This window comes from Phragmites australis, chromosome 4 (genome assembly GCF_958298935.1).
Source record: "Phragmites australis chromosome 4, lpPhrAust1.1, whole genome shotgun sequence".
NCBI classification, from domain to species: Eukaryota; Viridiplantae; Streptophyta; class Magnoliopsida; order Poales; family Poaceae; genus Phragmites; species Phragmites australis.
Window position 1 is genome coordinate 35,943,277 of NC_084924.1, and position 22,721 is coordinate 35,965,997.

Below are 22,721 nucleotides of genomic sequence, written 5' to 3' on the forward strand. Positions count from 1 at the left end.
GACTCGCCGGTAATTTGTTGACCCTCTGACTTGGTGTGGAGCGGCGATAAGAAGATTGTGCAGGGGCACAGATGCCCTTGTCTTTATGGCTGAAGCTCCGAAGTAAAGACGTACAAGTTGACCGGAAGCTCTGAGGTAAAGACGGCGTACAAGTTGACCGGAAGAGAGGTTAGTGGTGAGACCTCTCCTTGGTGTGCTTGAGGCCTTGTCTTTGTGGCTTGTTAGCTCAAAAATCGTGACCGGAAGAGACTTGCCGACCGGAGCATATCATTTGTAGAGCTCCAACGTGAACTAGGGATGACTTGTGTGCCACTGATACCATAGGATAAAGATCCATTGTGCCGAGTTTATCTTTCTATCTTATTTCATTTTATTATTTACATTCTTGCAATTTACCCTTGCTATAGTAGGTTGCAATCCTCTTGAGCGGTAGAGTAGACACACTAGATAAATCTAGAGCATATTTAGATAGAAATTGATATAAGTTTATCTTGTGAAGTTTCTGGAACCATTAGATTTTAAGTATCATAATTCACCCCCCCTTTTAGGACGTCATTGTTCATCACAATTGGTATTAGAGCCTCATTCTCTTGATAGGTTTAACCGCCTAGAGTTATGATGTCCGGGGTTGAGATGGATACCCATAATGCTCCACTTTTCGATGACATAATTTTTCCCTGTTGAAAAATTCTAATGACCTATTTTTTGATGGCCAAAGATTTAGATGTTTGGAGAGTCACTGAGGTGGGGATGAGGCTATGTATCACCAACAAAGAGAGACAATCCAATGCAATGTTGAAGAGTATCCTTTTATCATCTCTATACCCCGATGCATTCAATAGAGTTTATTCTTTCACCAATACACATGATATTTTGAATAGTCTCATTGAAATACATGAAGACATAAATGATGTGCACAATGAAAAAAAATCATGTGTTAGTTACTAAGCTCATTGATATCAAACAACTATCTCATGAAAATACTAATGATATGTATTCTTATTTGAATATTATTATCAATGAGATTAATGGGCTATGTTTGATGCAAATTAAAGATGATCAAGTGGTGAGAAGAATATTTCAAGCTCTTCTTCCACAGTACAAGTTGATCGTCTCCATCATCTATAACAAGGGCAACATCAAAAAGATGACTCCAAACTAAGTAATCGGCAGTACCACCGCCCATGAGATAACCATAAACATAGGTGTGGAAGCTTCTTTCTCATTTGATACCAAGAATCTTACTCTCACAAGCAAGCAAGCTCAATGCTAACACATGAAGACAAGGATGAGGAGACAAGAGCAAGAGACAAACTGAAGCGAAGATGATGGTGATCAAGATGAAGAGAGCAATGAAGAGGATCATCAAAGCACATCAAGTTATGAAGAAATTGATCCCAAGATCGCCAAGCTCTTCTCAAAATTAGAGAAGAATATGAAGAGGATCAATGCCAAGATTAATCATCCAATCTCCATTGAAGACTTGGTCAACACAATTGATCATATCAAGAAGGAAAAGAAAACTAAGAACAAGAGGGAGACAAGAGGAAGAGCCAAAAAATTCGCAAGCATAGGAAGATGGGTGAACGAAAATAAAGAGTCAAGCTCAATTGATGAAAGTCTCACCATCCACTCCTCCAAGAAAAGCATTTTCCGAAGGTCATCATCACACAAGTCATCACGCAAGTCATCTCACAAGTGCCTTATAGCCAAAGGTATGGATATCAATGTAAGTGATGATGAATCTGATGAGGAATCCCCCTCTCATGAAGAACTTCTTAAATTGATCTATGAGCAACATGGGGCCTTAAAGAAATAATCAAAAGAGCTCTAGAAATTTAATGCACTTAATGATATTCATGCTACATTTGTTTCTAATTATGAACATTTATTGAGAAAATTTAATTTGCTAAATAAGGAGCATGAAGAGCTTAAGGCTAAATTTGAGTATATTGAATCTTAAACTAAGACCCCTTTGAAGCAATCTACATCTTTCTTTATTTTCAAACCTAAGATAGATGCTTCCATTTTTTTGTATTGATTTGATTGATTTCTCTAGCTCATCCCTTTGCAATGAGACATGCATTGAGAATATTATTGTAGAACTATCTAATGAACTCATTGCACAAAAGAATGATGAGCTCAAGCAAGAAGTGGAGAAGCTCAAGAAGGACTTGACGAGATTAAAGGGCAAAGAATATGTCCAACCTTCTCAAGATAATCGTGCTATCATGGTTAATAAGCTTGTTGAGGGGTCAACCGTGACAGGCTTCAAATACCATCAAGAATGCCAAAAGTCCTTTCAATGCAAGTAAATCAAGAAGGATATCAAGGAGAAGAAGAAGAAGATGAAGAATTGCTCCAACAAGATATCCAACCTCTACACCAAGCCTAACTACTAGATCAAGACCAAGAGTAATCACACATAGTTAGGATAAAGCCTAACAACCTCAAGAAGAAGTACAATGGTAAGGTGGTTGCACACATAGTTAGGATAAAGGACCGGAGATGGAACCAACATATTTGGGTGTCCAAGAAAGTCATCACCAACATGCAGGAGCTCCAATCGGTTTAGGTTTCAAAGAAGACTTGAAGCCCAAGACGACTATAAGAATTTGGAGACTTAGCTCATAAGATGAAGTGAAGATTCAAGCAAAGATATCATATGTGCAAGATTGGGTGTATTGATGAAGATCATAATCATCTTATACCCAAATTCTCATCCAAAGGTAAAAGAGGTAATGATACTAGATGCAAAATCCTTTCAATTAATGAGTACTTTTGCCTTGTCTATGATTACACATGCTTATTTCAAATTATTGCAATGCCTAGTATAGATGTTTCATGTGGTAGGTTGCTTGTGTTTCTCTCTTTCTTATGAGCAACCTACATGGTTTATTAGTTGTAGGTTATTTACATGATACTAGTTTTACAATTGGTATTACTTATGTGACATAAGTTCAATCTATAGGGTACTCTCCCTATTATTATCAATAACAAGTACATATATCTTATAAGTATTCAACACTTATCTACACATATTTAGGGGAGTATATCCTATATACTGTAATTTTGAGACTAACATGTATTTCAAGTGATATCTTTTGTAGTCTCATGGAGCAATCGACAAATCAACGGAGGTATGCAATACTTAAAGGCTTCAATCGATATAATTATCAATTCATTTCTACATTTAAGCTACCTCAATGTATGATATGGCTTAAACTTCGTACCTCTACTTATTGTCTAGTTGTGCATATGTTTCTTTCTCATCATATGTATGCATACATATAGAAAGAGTTTAGACTATATTATGTGAGTTTCATGAATTGTGATCCATGTGCTTTCATCTAAATTGATATTCACGTATCTGTTAAATTAAATCCCTACAAGTGGTATCACTTTATTGGATCATAGTTAATGAAGCTCTCCCATGTGTTCTAATTTTTTTTTTCTTGAGTTCAACATGTGTTTATAGCTTTTTTGAGAGATGTTGACAAAAAAAGGAGAATTATGATGACCAAAGCAACTGTAAAATACATGAAGGTTGACAAAGCGGGAGAAGCTCTTACATAGATCGATTGAGGGAGATGGTGGCGTTGAAGAAAGGGGGAGCCACAACAAAAGGGGACAAAGTGGTAAGAACATGTATACAAGCAATGTGGTAAGACTTTGTGCTATTTACAATTGGTATCATGTATTACTTGTCACTTGCTTCGGTTGTGTTGTCATCAATCACCAGAAATGGGAAGATTGTAGCGAAAATAGCCTTATTAGGCCATGATTGTGATTTCGGTGATTAATGATAATATAGGAAATGAGACTAACATGTTTTTCAATAATATATATTAGTAGGTCTCATGGATGCAATATATTAAGAAGTCACCACATCCGAGACAAAGTTTGGTTAAATTGGAGAAGTCCTAGGAAAATGACTACACTGGAAGGTCAGGCACAGAGGAGTTGTGCACACCAGAGTATTTTCTTGCCAGGTGTTTTTACACACCAGATGATCCGGCGTTGTGGAGATATGAACGCTAGAACATTTTTTAGTTGAAGCTCAAGGATGGTACACACTGAAAGGTCTGACGATCGGTAGTGGGCACGACGGAGTATACACTGGAACAATTGTTGCAAAGATGATTGCAACAGTGGGAAGACCGAAGGACTACACACTAGAAGGTTCGACGATTGAAGTGTGCATGATGGAGTATACATCAGAGCATTTGTTGAAGAGAAGATGTCAAAATCCAGTTTAGTGTAGTTTAACATGCCGGAAGGTCCGACGATGAAGCAAAGCAACGCTAGAATATTTTGAACTGAGGAAGGCGTGGGATGGCTCAGTTGAACACAATGAAAGGTCTGACGATGAAGCTAGTGAACACGCCAGAACATCCGGTGTTAATAGAAGCTTTGAGTGGAGTTCCAACGGCTAGTTTTGAAAGATGTATACGCCGAATGGTCTGGTGAGTACTATGGTGTCTACACTAGATCATCCGGCATATACAGCGAATTTAAGCCGTTGGGGCAACGGCTAGTCCATAGGGTTAAGGCTACAAATATCCCTCCACTCAGTCCTTTGTAGGTGCTGAAGTCCAGAGAAGTTCATATACACTTGAGAAGATATTCAAACCATCAAAGTGCTAAAAGTGATTATCCAAGGTGATTAAGCATAATATTAGAGAGTGATTAGTGCTTATAGGTCTAGAGAGAAGTGTTGCTAAGTGCTGTAATCTAGAGAATGGATCAAGGAGTGATCTAACCATGTACTGAGAGCTATGCCGGCACCTTGGAGTCTTTGTGACTCACCAGTAACTTATTGACCCTTTGATTTAGTGTGAAGCAACGACAAGAAGACTGTGTGGGGATGTGGAGGTCCTTGTCTTTGTGACTAAAGCTTCAAAGTGAAAACGGCGTACAAGTGATTGGAAGAGGGGTTAATGGTGAGACCTAGCCTTGGTGGCTTATCGTGCTTGAGGCCTTATCTTGGTGACTTGGTAGCTCAAGATTCGTGACTGGAAGAGACTTGGAGACCGAGAGCATATACCTTGTGGATCTCCAACGTGGACTAGAGGTGACTTGTGTGCCACCAATACCACGGGATAAAAATTCCTTATGACAAGTTTGTCTCTTTACCTTATTTACATTTCCACATTTATGTACTTGCAACTTACCCTTGCTAGAGTAGGTTGCAATCCTTTTGAGTGGTAGAGTAGACACACTAGATAAACCTAAAGTATATTTAGATTGAAATTGAGATAGGTTTATCTTATAAAGTTTTATGAGCTATTAGTTTTTAAGTGTCCTAATTCACCCCCCTTCTTAGGACGTCACCATTCCTCACATTGTCAACCCCCCCCCCCCCCCAAATACTTGCATCTTTTATTTGAGCTCAACAACATTGATTCTTCTACGCTGATTCTGAAATCTGACATGACCCAGTGGCTTGGTGAGCATGTCGGTGAGCTACTCATCTAAACTGGTGAAATCCAGGTTGACCTTTCCTTAATCAACACAACTTTTGATGAAATGATACTTTGTATCAATGTGCTTACTTCGATCATTAATGACAAGATTCTTGCTCAGTGCGATTGCCGACTTGTTATCAACCCTGATCTTTGGTGTACTTTGTGTTTCACTAAGTACTTCCTCTAGCAGTCGGTGAGCCAAACTCCATGACAAGCAACAGCTACAACAACTATGTACTCCGCGTCACAAGATGACAATGCCACCACATGCTGCTTCTGTGACTGCCATGAGACAGGATTATCTCCAAGGAAGAAGATGATGCTTGAAGTACTTTTTCGACCATCATCATCCCCAGCTAAATTCAAATCACTGTACCCCGTCAGACAAGAAATGTCAGGGTCTCCTTCTGAATACCCGATGCCATAGTTGATTGTACCAACAATATAGCGTAGCAGAAGGTGCTCCTTTCCTGGATCTTCCATGAACCGACTCACATACCCACCACAAACTTGATGTTCGACCGAGTATGTACCAAGTACCTCAGACCACCGATCAGACTTCGATAGTGAGTTCTGTCCACCTTTTCACTAGAACATGTATTGGACAACTTCATTCGAGCCTCCATTGGAGTTTGGCACAGATTGTATCCTGCCAATCCATCTCTCTTGATCAATTTCTTCGCATAGCTTGCTTGACAGAGTGTTGTTCCTTCATACCCTTGTCGTATTTCAATACCCAGGTAGTGTGAGAGCATACCCAAGTCACTCATCCTGAAGATCTTCATCATCTCTACCTTAAACCAACTGATGATGCCTTCATCTGATCCTATGATGATCAAATCGTTCGCGCACACACCAACGATTAATCGGGATCCATCATTGTCACGCGTGTAGAGAGCATGTTTAGTACTGCTCTTCTGAAAACTAAGGGTGTGCAGACTTGCATTGAGCTCGGAATTCCATGCTCGAGGGGCTTGCCGAAGTCCATACTAAGCATTCTATAGCATCATAACATGGCATGGATGCTCTTCATCGATGAACCCCAGTGGTTGCTCGACATATATTTCCTTCTGCAAATCTCTGTTGAGGAACGTCGTCTTCACATCTATGTGGTGCACTCACCACTTGCGTTGCACTGCAACAGCGATCAACACTCAAACAAAATCAAGCCTTGCCACTGGCACGAATGTTTCTTCGAAATTGATGCCTTGCCGCTGAGCATAACCCTTCACGACCAGCGTGCTTTGTGTCGAACGACATTGCCCAGCTCGTCTCTCTTGATCTTGTATAACACTTGAGGCCAATGGTACGACGATCAGTCGATAGATCAACAAGATCTCATGTTCAATTGCCCTCGATTGATGCCAATTCCTCAAGCATAGCTGACAACAAGAGTCCATCGAACCCGAGATCTCGGGACACTAGTCCGGGTGGTGTTGCTGGGCCGATGAGGTTGTCAACACGGCGGAAGCGCAAAGGAGCATCATCATGCTCCATGTCCAGCGAAGGTGACGAGGCAAAATCCATGGTGCTGGTCACCGAGCTTGCTGGCACTGATGTATGTGGCTCCACTGTGCTCGTGCCACATGGAGTGCTCACTGTAGTGGGCGCTATTCTCAAATTTCCACCCAACAGGACAAAGGTGAGCTCAACGCAAAAGGGTTCACCAGTATCGCTAATCCCCTCACCATCCTTGATATAATCCCAACATGACGATTCATCGAAGATGACATCACGTGTCACATGGACATGATCACCAACCAGGTCATACACCCTTTAGGCCTTAGATCCAGCCTCATAGCTGAGAAATACCATTGTCGAGCTCTAGTCCTCTAGCTTCTTCAGGTTCGGTTGCACCGCCTTCACATGGACTACACAACTGACAGTGTAATAGATAAGGGGGTGCCCCACGAGACGGGTCCTGCACTGCCAAATGTCAACCGGCAGTAGGTATTGTCAAGACCATGGCCTCATCGTATGACTAGGGCGAGACTCGTGTGACCAGCCCCTAGTCACAAAGAAAAATCCTGCTACCAACCCTTGTTGGTCACAGGGCAGGTACTCACATAACTAGTCAAGTCTCATTTAATCCTACCTATTCAAATATTTTTCTTCACTAGGTGCTCGAATTTGGTGAGGCATGGTTGTGGGGTGGCATGGCATTGTAGTGACCCATCCCATAATATTTAAAGCCACGGGATGTCTGACAGGTGAGCGTGACGACATTCAGTGATGGTATAGGGCATGCATGATGACCAGAGTAGGGTGGGCATGCTTTCCCACCATCATGATGAGTTAGGACAGCTAGGCTTCATCACGCGTAGATCTGCCACCTATTTTGGCACGACCCATTTGTATGAACATATTTTCCCTAGTATATAAAGGGGTGAAGACCCTGCTTGTAGGATAAGAGAACACACTTTGTAACAAGTTCACCCACTTATAAGATAATACACATGACATAAGGCTATTATCCTACGAAAGTCTTGAACCTATATAAATCCTTGTGGTCTTAGGTCCAGTTCGATATACACCCACCAGAAACGTAACTCAACGTACCCATCATCCAGTGTACCCTAGATTCATTATAAGGGATCATCCCTCGACAGTTGGTGTGCCAGGTAGGGGCACATTTTTTGTGTTTTTTTTTTCAAATTTGGAGGCTATGGTTGGGCTACCCACATCCGGATCCATGACAGCTACAGAGTCCCATTCCAAGGACCCTGGTTGTCACGAAGTTTTCTTCATGGGGTACGGCCTAGACGAGTCCGGTGTGCTCCAAGCATCAGACACTGAGCTGGAATCCCAAGACTCTGAGACCGAACATGAAGTTTGCATGGTGGCCCATGCAGCGGGGGGCAACAATGACGCTCATGCCGTGGGAACCAAAGGTGAGCCCCAGGGCATAGGACAAGAGAGAAACCAGTCCGACGCCAGACATGGAGATGGTCTTATATTTCCCCAACAACAACAAAACCACTTGGAGGAACACCCAGATGAGGTAGAGACCTTGGCAGCAGTGTATTCAAGGTTGTCACACTGCACACGAAATGCAAGCACTGGGCTCATGATGTCTCACCACTCTATGGTTAGCAGCTCAACTACGAGGCCATGACCCCAATGTAGAACTTGCATACTACGCAAGTACTTCTTAGCCACCCGCCGGTGGTGGTATCGGAGGGGCCACGGTAACACCATGGTTGCACAATCTTGCCCTCTTGGTAGAGATGGCCAGGCGCCAGACCATGGCAGCCACCACCCCATCTGCTGAAAGGGATGATCGAGATGGTGGCCAGTAGAGTTCGAAGTGGGCTCCGCGGCAGGAGGAACCCCATGCTCCCTCAGTGGCAGGGAGTACGAGCACTACATGAAAAAATACCTTTAGTGACGGGCGATAACCATAATTAGTGACGGGTTCCGCATCCATTACTCCGAACGCATTACTAATGAGAGGTAATTAGTGACGGGTCGTAACCGTGACACATCACTAATGACCTTTATTAGTGACGGGTCATAACCATAACCCATCACTAATGACTGAACATTAGTGACGGGTCATAATTTTGAGCCGTCACTAATGACTGATGAACTTTTTCGTATTTTTTGACACAAAAGTCAAAAAAAAAAATCACCCGAACCATCCCTAGCAAGGCCCATCGCATGTGCCCCACAAGCCATGTTATTTTTCATATTGTGTTTTTAGTCTGTGTTCCATGGGAATTGAACCCGCAACCTTCACATCGCGTGCGTAGACCCCTTACCATCTCACCTATCATGTAGTTATGATGGAAACTATATATTTTGTTCTTTTAATCTTCTTTGTCTAACATCATTAGTAACGGGTACCATAACCCATTACTAATGACTGAATATTAGTGATGGGTCGTAATATTTATCCGTCACTAATGAATTTTGCATACGAACTCTTATTTTTTTCTCTTATTTTTTCTAACATTTGGTAAAATAGGCATAACTTTTGTATATGGACTTTGATTTTGATGTTTTTATACTCCACGGACATCTAAAAAAAAGTTATATCTATTTCTCCTCGAATATGACTATGTCAGGTTCAAAAAAAAATTTGAGGCCAAATTCGGCCTGGAAGATTAAATTCTCGCCCCCTGAAGTTTCTAAACCATTTTAAAACGCACATTTGTATCCATAGCCGCACCCCTTACATAAAACTTGAGCAGAAATATACAATGATTCTTATTCTAGTGTTGCTGAAGTAATAAAAAATAAGAGAAAATAAAAAATATTTGTGAATACTTAGTGACTGGAGTTGGTCATTAGTCACGGGTCACAACCTGATCTGTCACTAATGACTAGCATAGGATAACCCATCACTGATTAGTTGGTCATTAGTGACAGATCATAACTTAACTCATCACTAATGACTGATCTAGGACGACCCGTCACTGATAAGTTGATCATTAATAATGTGTCACAACTTAACCCATCACTAATGACTAGCCTAAGATATCCCATTACTTATAAGTTGATCATTAGTGATTGGTCACAACTTGACCCATCACTAATGACTGACCTAGGATGACATGTTACTATTATTATCAGTGACAGATCATGTTATAACCCGTCACTAATGACCACTCATTAATGATAGGTCTACGTTGAGTCCCGGTAAGATGGTACATTAGTTGCGGGTCATAGTAGGACCCGTCACTAATGTGTCTTTAGTGATGGGTCACGATGATCCATTACTATTGTTATCTCTCTTTTGTTTGTTTTTCACGTAGTGGAAGAGACCTCCACCGCGCCGGGATAGTCCACTCGTTGACCTGCGTGACTCACTTCTCCACCGCGACCTCCACAACTTAATCTGTGACCATAGGACCATCCGGAAACAGGAGGACCACGTCCGGTGAGAGCAAGAAAAGGGCAAGCAGCCTTGTCACTCACCTTCTTCTCACGGGAGGTGTTGGATTCCTCCTTCCCTTCACCAGGGCTGAGAGACCATCGGCTCTCTCCCAGAGCACGTGTAGCGGCCCAACGATGAGTAGCTCCTGTTACGAGACGGGGTGCAATGATTTCTCTACCCGGCTGTGAGAGGTGCGCTAGCCGGACAAGTTCCAGTCGGTCCTAGCTGAAAAATACGATGGCTCGACCGACCTGGAGGAGTTTCTGTAGATCTACACCACCATGGTGCAGATCGTGGGAGGCGACAGAAAGGTCATGGCAAACTATTTCCCGATCGCCCTGGTCGGTTCACCACGGTCCTGGCTGATGAACCTCCCCCGCGGGTCGGTTTGGTCCTGAGAAGACTTATGTGACCAGTTCGTCATCAACTTTCAGGGGACATACGCCCGACCAGGGGTCAAGGATGACTTGTATCAGGTCAGGCAGCAGCATGGTGAGTTGTTGCAAGATTACATCCGGTGTTTCACCGAATGCCGGAATACCATTCCAATGATCACGGGCGAATTCATGATCATAGCGTTTCAGAGGGGGTTCAAAGACCAGAAGATGGTCAAAAAGCTGGCCACCAAGGAAGTCCAGATCTGTGTGAAGCTGCAGTCAACTTCCGACCAGTCCGCTTCTTCCAAAGGGGTCGACCAGAAGGAAAACAAGAAAAAACGCAAGGCTGGACTGCTCGATGTCATGGGTGTCGAGCAAACCAGCCAACCACGCCGACGCTTCGAGAAGAAGGACCGGAAGAAAGGCAGAGGCTACTGCCCGATCTACTGTACTGATGCCCACAACCTAACCGAATGTAACGTCGTGCAATGCATCATTGGTAAGGAGCTTGGGGAACACAAATCCAGATGCAACGACGATGATGAGGACGGGGCAACCCCGACCAGTCGGCTCTGGGCTTTCAATAGTTTGAGCATATGATCCATCATATCTTTATAGGCGTCTTAACGTATTTCTCGAATAAAAAGTACAAGCATGGCAATTCGGCATGGATGTCACGATTAAGCCCACCATCACGATGGGACCATCATTTACCAAATTTTGCCCACACGACTGCAAAATTTGTCCAATATTGGCCGACATTTTTCTTTTCACAATGCGTTTCGCCTTAATATCATTTCTTATTCTTCTTTCCTCGGAATGGTCGGAAATACATTGAAAATTGCAAAATCTCATGAACACAGGGCATGCCACATGCATACATACATACATACATACATGTACATGTATGTATGTATGTATGTATGTGTGTGTGTGTATAAGAGACATGCCACAAATTCATTTACAAAACCACACAACAGTGAGACAGCCTATCAAACCAGCTTAGCTGCCCCAGCTATGTCCTGCTCATTTTAATTGTCAAACACCAATCATGAGAGCACGCGCACAAATATCTGCAAAACGCGGACACAAAATTATTGTAATCGTCAACTAATACACCCTTATGAAAAACAACAGCGGAAACTTCGATTCTCCTGCAAGCAATTTCATAAGGAACTGAAGTAGTAGTACCCAGCTCATAGCTGAATGAAAGAAAACAAGAGAAGGGTGGAGCCCCAACGGCAAAGTGGTCGCACGTCACCGTCGCTGAGACAAAAAGTACGCTTGCATCCAGCTCGACCGAACTCACTACCAGTTGCCAACCAAATCAAGCTCACATTCTTTAACCAACTGCCCAATCCGGCAGCTATTTCTCCCGTAATTTTGTTTCATCTTTTCCAATTCTTTTTGCTCTGCTCTGTGCTATGCCTCTATCACCCCGCCTGTTACGCTTGGAAACCAGCCTCACGTGTACTCCCGGCTGCCTACGTCCATGAATCTTCCGGGGAAGTTTGGAAAATTCCATCAGAAACTTAGGCCTTGTTGAATTGATGTGGTCTTAGTCAGCGATGGATTTCTCTGCGAGTTGAATGCGTTCAGAACGGAACGGCAGCAGAGGGCACGGAGAGAGCTGGAGCCACAGCCCACAGGGCCGTGACGGTGGTGTGCAGCGTGTGGAGGGGAGTCAACGCGGCAACGACCTCACGGCGGGAGCAGCTCCGTTCAAACCGAACCCGCCATCTCTTGCCGAATCCATCCGTTCCACACCAACTAAACCCCTCGAGACTTTTCCTAATCACTTGCTACCTGTAATTTTCCGCCCTGCGACCGGGGAAATCGCGAGAAAATCTTTGCTCCCGCCCACCGCTTTAATACCCGACCCGGCCACCCTTGCCCCTGGCGCGCCATTGGCACCTAGCTAGCCCAGCTGCCTGCGTGCGTGCGTGCGTGCTTAACCCATTGCCGCCTAATGGGCAACCTGGTGTCGGGGGACGCGGCCGTGGGCGCGAGCGGCGGCGGGAAGGTGGTGACGGCGGACGGGAGCGTGCGGGCGCTCAGGGAGCCCGTGTCTGTGGCTGAGCTCATGATGGACCACCCGCGACACTTCGTCGTCGACGCGCGCGTCGTCAAGGAGCAGGGGCAGCAGCATCAGGGCGAGGGCGTCAAGGTCGCGCCGCTGCCGGCCGACCACGTGCTGGGCGCCGGCGGGGTGTACGTCCTGCTGCCGGCCACCCGGGGGAAGGTGTCGGCCGAGGAGGCGCGGCGCGCGCTGATGGCGGCCCGGTCGCTGGCACGGTCCAGGTCGATGCCGGGCGGGCTGAGGAGGAAGCTGTCGTCCAGGAAGAACCGCAAGGCTGACGCCGATGGGCCAGCGCAGTGCGAGGAGGCCACGAAGACCGAGGAGGAGGAGGCGGCGAGGCCAGACGGGCTCGAGGAGCACCGGCCGGAGTTCCTGAGCCGGGAGCTGTCGATCAGGGGGTGGAAGCCGAGCCTGCGGACCATCGAGGAGCGCGTGGCGCCCAAGAAGGTGCCCCATTGGCTGTTCTGATCATCTCTGATCCATGAGCCCAGTAGGCTTCTTTGACTCGCAATCTTATCGTCTTCATTTTCAACCTCTCATTTTCTTTTCTTTTCCTTTCTTTGTCTCAACGAATGCTTTTGCTGTGATCATGTAGCCCGTCAAATGCATGTACGATGGCATGATGTGATGAGCTGAGAGCCTGAGACAGCACAAACCGAAATTTGCCATGTAATTATAGGGTTAGATTAGATGTTTCATCGAGGGCTGCGTCATATAATGAGGAAAGGCCTCCAAATGAGTCTCCATGTTCCCACTGTCTGTTAGCACATGGGATAGGTAGGACAGAGGAAGCAGAGATATAGGTGGGTAGCCGGATAGATTGTTCTCCGACCGGCGAAGATCACTGTTGCCGTAAGGAGGAAGAAGAAGTTCAGGTTCAGGGATAAGTCATTTTCTGCCTGATACTGCTCATCGCCGCTGGTTATAACGTGCCAGCGCTCAATCTCTCCCGTCTCACTCATCAGCTGAACCCACCACGCTATTACAGAGCCACTCGGGCCCGCTCGTCATCATGTTAGGATGCATGAGCCTTATGCTCCTATGAAGGCCCACTGGAGAATGCCTTTCTTGCTCCTTGCTTGTTGCTGTCTCCGATACAGTACTGCTGACATTCCCCTGGTCCTGAGATCCTGCTTGCCCCCAAGCAGGTGCAACAGGGAAGGCTTACTGGAGAGCTTCAGTGTCTTCCCGAGTCGACAGCTCTTGCGGCATCTGAGTCCATTTTACCAGCACTTGAGAGATTGACTCATCGCTCCGATGCACCACACGCCTCTGCAGCACTGCTTCAGGTACTTGAAACTGGACACCACTATCAGGAAGAGAGGATATTACCTGATGGTTGCTGATGGATTTCTTCAGTTGGGAAATATGAAATACCGGATGGATAGATGAACTAACTGGTAACTCAAGCTTGTATGCCACCTCCCCAATCCGATCGACAATACGAGAAGGTCCAAAATATTTGAAGGCTAGCTTCTGACAAGAGCGAGGAGCTAAAGAAGACTGCACATAAGGCTGAATTTTAAGGAAAACTTCATCACCCACAGCAAATGACCTCTCTAATCTGTGTTTGTCAGCTTGGGATTTCATTCTAGTTTGGGCCCGAGAAAGGTGCTGAAGAATTATAAATTGCGTCAGTTTTCATTCATTGAGCCATAGATGTACATCTGAAACAGGTGCTGCAGAATTGGATTTAAGACCCATTTGCCTCGGCTGATGGCCATATAAAATCTCAAAGGGAGAAAGCTTCAGAGCAGAATGATAATTGGTGTTGTACCAAAACTCCGAGAGAGGAAGCCATTTAATCCATTGTTTGGGACAAGTATGGACAAAACACCTCAAGAAGGTTTCAACACACTGGTTAACCCTCTCTGTCTGACCATCAGACTGAGGATGGTAGGCTGAGCTCATCCTGAGTTGCACATCAGTTAAGCTGAACAATTGTTGCCAAAACTTACTTGTAAAAATGGGATCTCTATCAGAAATGATGGAAAGAGGCAACCCTTGCAATTTGTAAACATGGTCCACAAACAATTGGGCTACTTTAACAGTCATGAATGGATGTGATAAAGGAATGAAATGACCATATTTAGAGAACTTGTCAATGACCACCATAATACAATTAGCAGTACCTGAAAGTGGCAACCTTTCAATAAAGTCCATTGATATTAAATGACATGCACCGTGTGGAATAGGTTTTGGAGCTAACAGTCCATGTGATTTAGTCCTATCTGGTTTAGCTTCCTGACAGGTCAGACAAGATTGCACAAATGCTTGAGTAGTAGATTTCATTCCTTGCCAAGCAAACAGCTGTTTCAATCTTCTATAGGTTACAGGAAATCCTGAGTGCCTCCCAACTGCAGAAGAGTGAACAGCAGAAATCACTTGTAATTGCAAGGACGGATTATTGCTAATCCAAATCTTATTCTTGTATCTGAGAATACCATCTTTGTAAACAAAATTGGATACTGCTTGCGAGTCCAGAGCTAAGGCAGAGATCCTCTGTTGTGCTTTGGGGTCAGCTTGATACCCTGCTCTGACTGATTCTAACCGAAGGGGAGTGCTGGAGGATAAAGCCAATAGCTGAGCAGGAGGATTATGATGCCTTGAAAGGGCATCATCCACTCTATTTTTAGTACCTTTCTTGTACACTATTTTATACTGCAATCCAATCAATTTAGTAAAGACTTTATGCTACCAATGACTATGCAACCTCTGGTCATCCAAATAGGTAAGGCTCTTGTGGTTAGTGTATATCACAAATTCAGCTAGTTGCAAATAAGATCTCCACTGTTCAATGGCTACCAATATGGCTAAGTATTCCTTCTCATAAGTTGACAGACCAACAATTTTAGGGCCAAGGGCCTTACTAATAAAAGCAAGCGGATGACCAGCTTGAAGAAGTACTGCACCCACGTCTTGATCACTTGCATCTGTCTCCACCTGGAACTGCTGAGTAAAATCACGAAGAGCCAGCATTGGTGCAGCTATCAAAGCCTGCTTAAGTGTCACAAATGCTGTATCATGGCAAGAAGTCCAATAAAAAATATAATGCTTTTTCAAAAGCTCAGTCATAGGCTTGCTAATTATGGCAAAATGCTTCACAAATTTTCTATAATAGCCAGCTAGCCCTAAGAAGCTTCTCAATTGTTTGATATTAGTAGGACGAGCCCAATCCTTTATGGCCTTAATTTTGGCAGGATTGATGGTGACTCCTGGCTGAGATATAACATGCCCCAAATAAAAAATCTCTCTCTGAGCAAATGAACACTTAGAATATTTGACTTGCCACTGATCATTTAACAGAAGTTGCAAGACTTGCCTCAAGTGTTGTAAATGTTCCTCTAAGGTTTTGCTGTAGATGAGGATGTCATCAAAAAACACTAAAACACACTTCTTTAACAGAGGCTGTAAGGTTTTGTTCATTGCACCTTGGAATGTCTTAGGAGCACCAGTAAACCCAAATGACACGACCCTAAACTCAAAATGCCCGGAATGGGTCTGAAATGCAGTTTTATGCTCTTCTCCAAGTGCTAGCCTAATCTGATGATAACCAGCTCTAAGGTCTAGTTTAGAAAACCAACTAGCTGATGCCAATTCATCCATGAATTCATCTATCACAGGTAAAGGAAATTTTCCTTTGACTGTCAATGCATTTAAGTGTCTATAATCAACAAAAAAGCGCCAAGAACCATCTTTCTTTTTGACAAGCAAGACAGGAGAAGAAAAGGCACTTGAACTCGGTTGAATGATACCAGTTTGCAGCATTTTAGCAACTTGGCGTTCAATTTCATCCTTCAAAGCTGGAGAATATCGATATGGTCGGATATTGATTGGTCTTGCCCCTGGAATTAAAGGGATGCGATGATCACATGATGTAGGAGGTGGAAGTTCAGAAGGTGCTGCAAATACAGAAGCAAACTCTTGAAGTAATTGGTGGACTAAAGGGGGTATTGATGAGTTGTCTTGGTTGCGTACTTCCTCAGTGATGTGAAGAAACTCAATCATAGTTACTTCAGGCAGTACAAATAAAATTTCTTGTAATAGAATAGTTGAGCCTTTGTATGGAATGGACATCCATTTGTCAGACCAATGCACCTTCATAGGAGAATGATTTTCAAGCCAATCCATTCCCAAGGTTAAATCATAACTGTGCAATGGTAGAATTTTGAGTGTGGACTGAAATTGGTATTCCTGCACAAACCACTTAGTCTTAACTAATTCAGCAGAACAGGTCAAAATTTCTCCATTAGCCACCTTAACTTTCAATGGTTGTGGGACAACTGAAACACCTTGTAGATTTGAAGCTATCTTGGCACTCAAAAATGAATGTGAGCTACCAGAATCAACAAGAATCAATAAAGAAAATTGTTGTATAGACCCCATAAGTCTCATTGTACAAGGAGCTTCCTGACCTGATACCGCAGCTTTAGATAAATCCATGGAAAGTTGAGCTTCTAGTGGTGAGGATGGTTGTTTCTCAGAGATATTGTCCTCTTCATCTGATAATAATTCCCAAAGTTCCTGCAATACATGCAACTGCACAGTTGGAGAACAACAATGCTCCCTGTTCCATTTTTCTCCACATCTGTGACAAAGACCTTTAGCCTTGCGGTATGCACGCAGAGTGGACATCTTTTCTTCCACTGAAGAAAATGTTGCTACCTCAATGCCTCTTCTATCCTCAGTGTGGCCCACTAATTTGGTTATCACTTGACTTGAAGAGGGAGGTAGTGGTAAGGGATAAGCACCCTTGGAGCTTGGTCTTGCTGAATAATATTCAGACTTCTTGTACCCCTTCTGACGAGATGATTCCAACATCTCCTGCAACGAAGCAAGCACACAAGCAGTATCTAGATCTTGGGGGCGCTAAACTAATACAACTAACTTGATTTCATCCTTAAGGCCATCAATGAAACGCATGGTATAATAGCGTGGATCAGTGACCGATTCATAAGCATTTAATTAATCCACCAATTCGAAAAACTGCTCTATGTACTCGGAAACTGACCCTACTTGCTTGATGTGAAAGAGTTGCCTAATAAGAATATCATGCTGATCTCTACCAAATCTCTCAAGCAACATCTCACAAAATTCATTCCAAGAGACATGCCGGATGCGGCGCTCCAGTGCTTGGAGCCACCTCGCAGCCGCACCCGAAAAGTACATTGAAGCAACTTTGATCCAAATTGAAGGATCGGCAGAGTAAAGCTCAAAATAGTCCTCACAGCGAGATGTCCACAACTTAGGATGGCTACCGTCAAATTGGGGGAAATGGATCTTGGGAATCTTGCTATGATGATATGGTGAGGTGATCGGCGGAACATGCGAAGAATGACTACCCATGCGAAGGCCCGAATGCAATTCATCGCCACCATGCTTATGAAGAAGGGAATCATGCGTACCCTTGACCGAGAGATGAGAGAGAGTGGTGACACACCCAAACCCATGCTCCCGGTGATGTGTGTCACTGTGGTGCCCAGCGAGGCCGACGACTGTTTGCTCGGCAGGTGAAGCAGTCGCGGCCATCTCTGAGGTGACGAGCAGACTCGGTGAAGGAGAGTCATGCTCGAGCAGCACCTGATCGATGTGTTTGTGTAACACCGCGACCTCCAGCTTCAAATCACCCACTGTGGCGTCGATCTGCGGCTTCCATGCGTCGAACTGTGGCTTCCAAAGACTTATGGTGCTCAGATGTTCGTCCAATTGCTTGAACCGCTCCTCATGCTTCAGATCGGCCTCCGCGACTTGCGTCTCGACGGTTTTCTTGAGGTTCTTCATCTCATCCAGCAAGATCTGCAAGCTCAGGTCCATGGCGCCAAGCTTTCGCTGGAACCGGGTGAAATGATCATGGGTCTCCAGTACGTCAGGATCGGTGTATTTGATACCAGATTGTTAGCACATGGGATAGGTAGGACAGAGGAAGCAGAGATATAGGTGGGTAGCCGGATAGATTGTTCTCCGGCCAGCGGAGATCGCCGTTGCCGTGAGGAGGAAGAAGAAGTTCAGGTTCAGGGATAAGTCATTTCCTGCCTGTTACCGCTCATCGCCGCTGGTTATAACGGGCCAGCGCTCAATCTCTCCTGCCTCACTCACGGGCTGAACCCACCACGCTATTACAGAGCCACTCGGGCCCGCTCGTCATCATGGTAGGACGGCTAAGCCTTGTGCTCCTGTGAAGGCCCACTGGAGAATGCCTTTCTTGCTCCTCGCTTGTTGCCGTCTCCGGTACAGTACTGCTGACACTGACATTGTTCGTTTTCATTTTGCCTATTCTTGAAACTTCTGCATTCGGTTGTCTAATCCTAAATGGAACTAAATTGATTCAGACTTTTTTTGATGAATAGGGAGATGTTAAGTTTACTTGCGCCTTAATTCAGCCACGCACGTCAGTTGCTTCAGGAGAAGGTTTGCTTGCGCCTGAATGTAAGACTAAGGCTAACCAATTCCCTTCACGACTTAGATTCCCGTCGTGAAGGGATTTTCGCTCCCTTCAGCGCTCCAACGGTTTCCCTTCACGATTCTCATCACGAAAGGATTCCTATAGTCATTCCCTCCAAGACAGGATTCTCTTTTCTTTCCCTTCGCGATTCTCCTCGAATCGAAACTGTTGGAGATGAGAGAAAATAAAAAGAATAATAACGGGAAAGAAAATCAGGAAGAGAGTATGGTTGGGATGATCTAAGTCTCATGCATCTACCCCGACTGTGCAGCGATTACGAACGGAGCAACATGTGTGCATTCAGAAAGAGACAGACGCAGAATTTGAGTGCTTTTGCGTTCTCGAAAAAATAAAGTACTTTTTATGTGAAATTTAAGTAGATTAGTAAAAGAATATTCAAATACCCTCTTGAAATCTTCTAGAAACGGTTTTACGACGACTGAACAAGGTGCCAAGGACTTCGAAGAAACGGAGTCAAAATTTCGCGTTGGATTTTGTTACGGTTAGAATACTATTTCCGCCGTGCTCCTTCCAGGAGTTAAAATCTAAGGCTAAGCGGTTGGTGCCAGTGCCATGCGGTGTGACTGGCGAGGCTGGACGAACACGTCCCGGGCTAGCGCCTAGCAGGCCTCCACGGGCTAGAAATCCATTTCTGACAGCTGACAGCGGATTTTTTTTGGAAATATATTTATCTTTTATTAATATTACAAAATTTGGCCCTTGTTTGCAAGTTTCACATAAACACAAAATTAAAAAACATTTTTTGTGATTTTTTTTACTATTTGGATGGTGTTTCAAAAGTTGAGAGCAAAGGAACACAATATTCGGTTGATTAGGCCTGGTATCGTTGGGCCATATGGGTCTATTTATGGAGTTTTTTTATTTTTTATATTAAATATTTAAATAAATATATTTTGATGGCAAGATTTGCATAAATATGCATCTACCGCAGCCCTTTCAGAGAGCGGTAAGGATGTCACGGTGTCACTGCCACCCTTTATCACCCTCTCAAAGGGCGGGTGGGGCCTTATCGTTCTCTGAGAGGACGGGTAGGGCCTGCCCCCTTGGTCGCCCCCTTACCGCCTAATGAGAGGGCGGGTAGCCCCTTACCGTCCTATGAGAGGGTTGGTAGCCCCTGCCCTCCCAATGGTAGCCTCTAGCCGTCCTCCCAACGGGCGGTGGGGAAATTTATTTTTTAATTTAACTTTTGTATATGTTAATTAAAAAATAGTGTACATGCATTCGATGAAAATTATTAGTTGTTTATATTTTGGAAATTTTGGATCGAAACGTTCAAAAAGTGGCCAAAACGGTATCACGGAGTAGTTATTTTTTGGAAATTTTGGATTGATGTAAATTTGTCGATATTTGTTTATGTATTTGATGCAAAATTGTATGAGTAAATTTTTAGTGATGTATTGTTGGGAGGATACAAAATCTAATTTTTTGAACAATTATAGATGAGAAGCACTCTTAGTATATTACCCGGTATGAAGGTTACATACGGTGACAAACATTACATGAGACATACGGTGACAAACATTACATGGGACCCTAACCATAAAGATACGATGACAACAAATGGTGGCATATACGGTATGCCTAAAGACCAACCTAATAGCGTGCCACTGCTAATCCTAATATGTCGGGAGTGAAAATATGGCGAGTTACATTGGATGCTCTCTACTAAATGCATCTAAGATATTTTTCCTTTTCAGGGCATCGGGGCCAGCTGCCTTAGCGCGACGTGCCCTCTCCCGCTTCCTTGCCCTCTTAGCTTCGCGGGCTTGAGCCGCAGTATGGTCCTGTGCTGTCTTCCTCATGCGCTCCTCTTTCTGCCGCTTCAATCATGTTCCTCCTGCTGTTGCTCATACTCCCGGCGTGCGTACGCTTCTCTCCTCCACCGCATGCTCATGTCGACCCACCGCTTTTGGTTTTTATTTTGCTCCATGTCGAGCCATTCAATGAAATCACAGATAGGTGGAGGAGACAAGACAAATAAAACAAGATATGAGATTAGTATCCACTGCGTGAAATCGGGAACAAGATGTGAAAAGTGCCACATGACTGATCTATACCGCTATACTGGTGGGTACTCATATGGTCCATGTTGAGGCTTGTCGTATTGGTAGTTGGCACACATGAAGAAGCGTAGGCCATAGGTGTAGGAGATGTCTTGGGACCCGCAAAGCCTACAAAGGTTGCCACAGAAGCACATCGGTGGTTCGACCCCCTAGGGGATGAAAATCCTCCAATATTTCTTGGATGGGCTTGGTGGAGCTAATGAATATATTGTAGTTGAGAGAGCTGAGGAATGAGTGGTCTATTCATGGATGATAGTGGGGTTATTTATGGTGCCTGGGGGCTGGTGCATGGACTGAATGCATGGGCTTGGTGGGGGGCTGGAGCATTGAATTCTTTGTTAAAGAATGAAAAAGTTATGGCATTGATGCTGGACAGAGATTCCCTGTGTCAAGATAGATACGTTGTCATTTAATTTATGGTTAAAGCTCTCCCGTGTGGTCACTTCTTGTCTACAGCCTGCGTCAGAACAGAGGTGTTGTCATTTCATGGTTAAAGTTGAGTCGTGTGGTCACTTAGTGTCTACAGATTATATCAGGATAGAGGTGTTCTCATTTTATGGTTAAAGCTAAGTCGTGTGGTCACTTTGTGTCTACAACTTTCGTCGGGACATAGGTGTTGTCATTTCATGGTTAACTCTGAGTTGTGTGGCCACTTCGTGTCTAAAGCCAGACTCCCGACTGGGATGTCGTGTGGTCACTTTGTGTATAAGTAGCTTTGTAACAAATGCTTTTCTAGCTCTGTCGTGAACGGTTCATACAAAGTCGAGGACGATAGAAAGTAGCGTGTGGTCACGTTGGATTAAGAAATACAACTAGCGTGCGGTCACATTGATTAAGAAATGCAGTTATGACATGGTAAGTATACCATAGAAAGACACGTTCGAATATGTAAGACTAGTTCGCGAATCGAAGATGCATCATGAAACAAACATATAAATTACAAAAGCAAATGTACAATCCTACTGCTGTCTCCCCCGCTGCCGTCAGCCGTTCCTACCATCATGGTCCCGGAACCGCTGCCGCTGGTTCACCCTCACGTGACCCCTAGAGTAGGTCAAGGCGTCCGATGGACCAACTTGCCTGGTAGGTCTAGTAGGGATCAAAGGTGTCGAGGCCTCCTCCTGGGTGTAATGCGTCTGAAGTGGAGCACTGTGTAGTTGGGACTGCGCGTGATGTCGTAGTCCAGTGTGGCCCCGAAGAAGTCCCTCACGAGGTCGAACGAGGGGTCTGGCCCAGGCTCATCCTCCTGACTCTGGTATGACTATTGTGAAGGTTCCGCTGTCGTCCAGGTGTACCCACTTGAGGGGCCTATGAACAGATGAATTTATTAGATACATTAAATGTGCAAATGAAAGTATTTGTATAAAATGCAATGTTGTATATGTATGGTA

General features: G+C 44.3%; 1 protein-coding gene across 1 annotated transcript; it reads left to right on the plus strand.

Moving 5' to 3' along the window:
• The first annotated feature begins 12,314 nt into the window (after nucleotides 1–12,314).
• LOC133916261 (uncharacterized) lies at nucleotides 12,315–13,459 on the plus strand. Its single transcript, XM_062359869.1, has 2 exons — nucleotides 12,315–13,294; nucleotides 13,400–13,459. The coding sequence occupies exon 1, from the start codon at nucleotides 12,694–12,696 to the stop codon at nucleotides 13,270–13,272; it is 579 nt and encodes a 192-aa protein (XP_062215853.1). The 5' UTR covers nucleotides 12,315–12,693; the 3' UTR covers nucleotides 13,273–13,294; nucleotides 13,400–13,459.
• Nucleotides 13,460–22,721: the final 9,262 nt, after the last annotated feature.

Bases quoted from the DNA above. Each gene is read 5' to 3' on its own strand.
- LOC133916261 (XM_062359869.1), top strand. From the start codon at position 12,694: ATGGGCAACCTGGTGTCGGGGGACGCGGCCGTGGGCGCGAGCGGCGGC.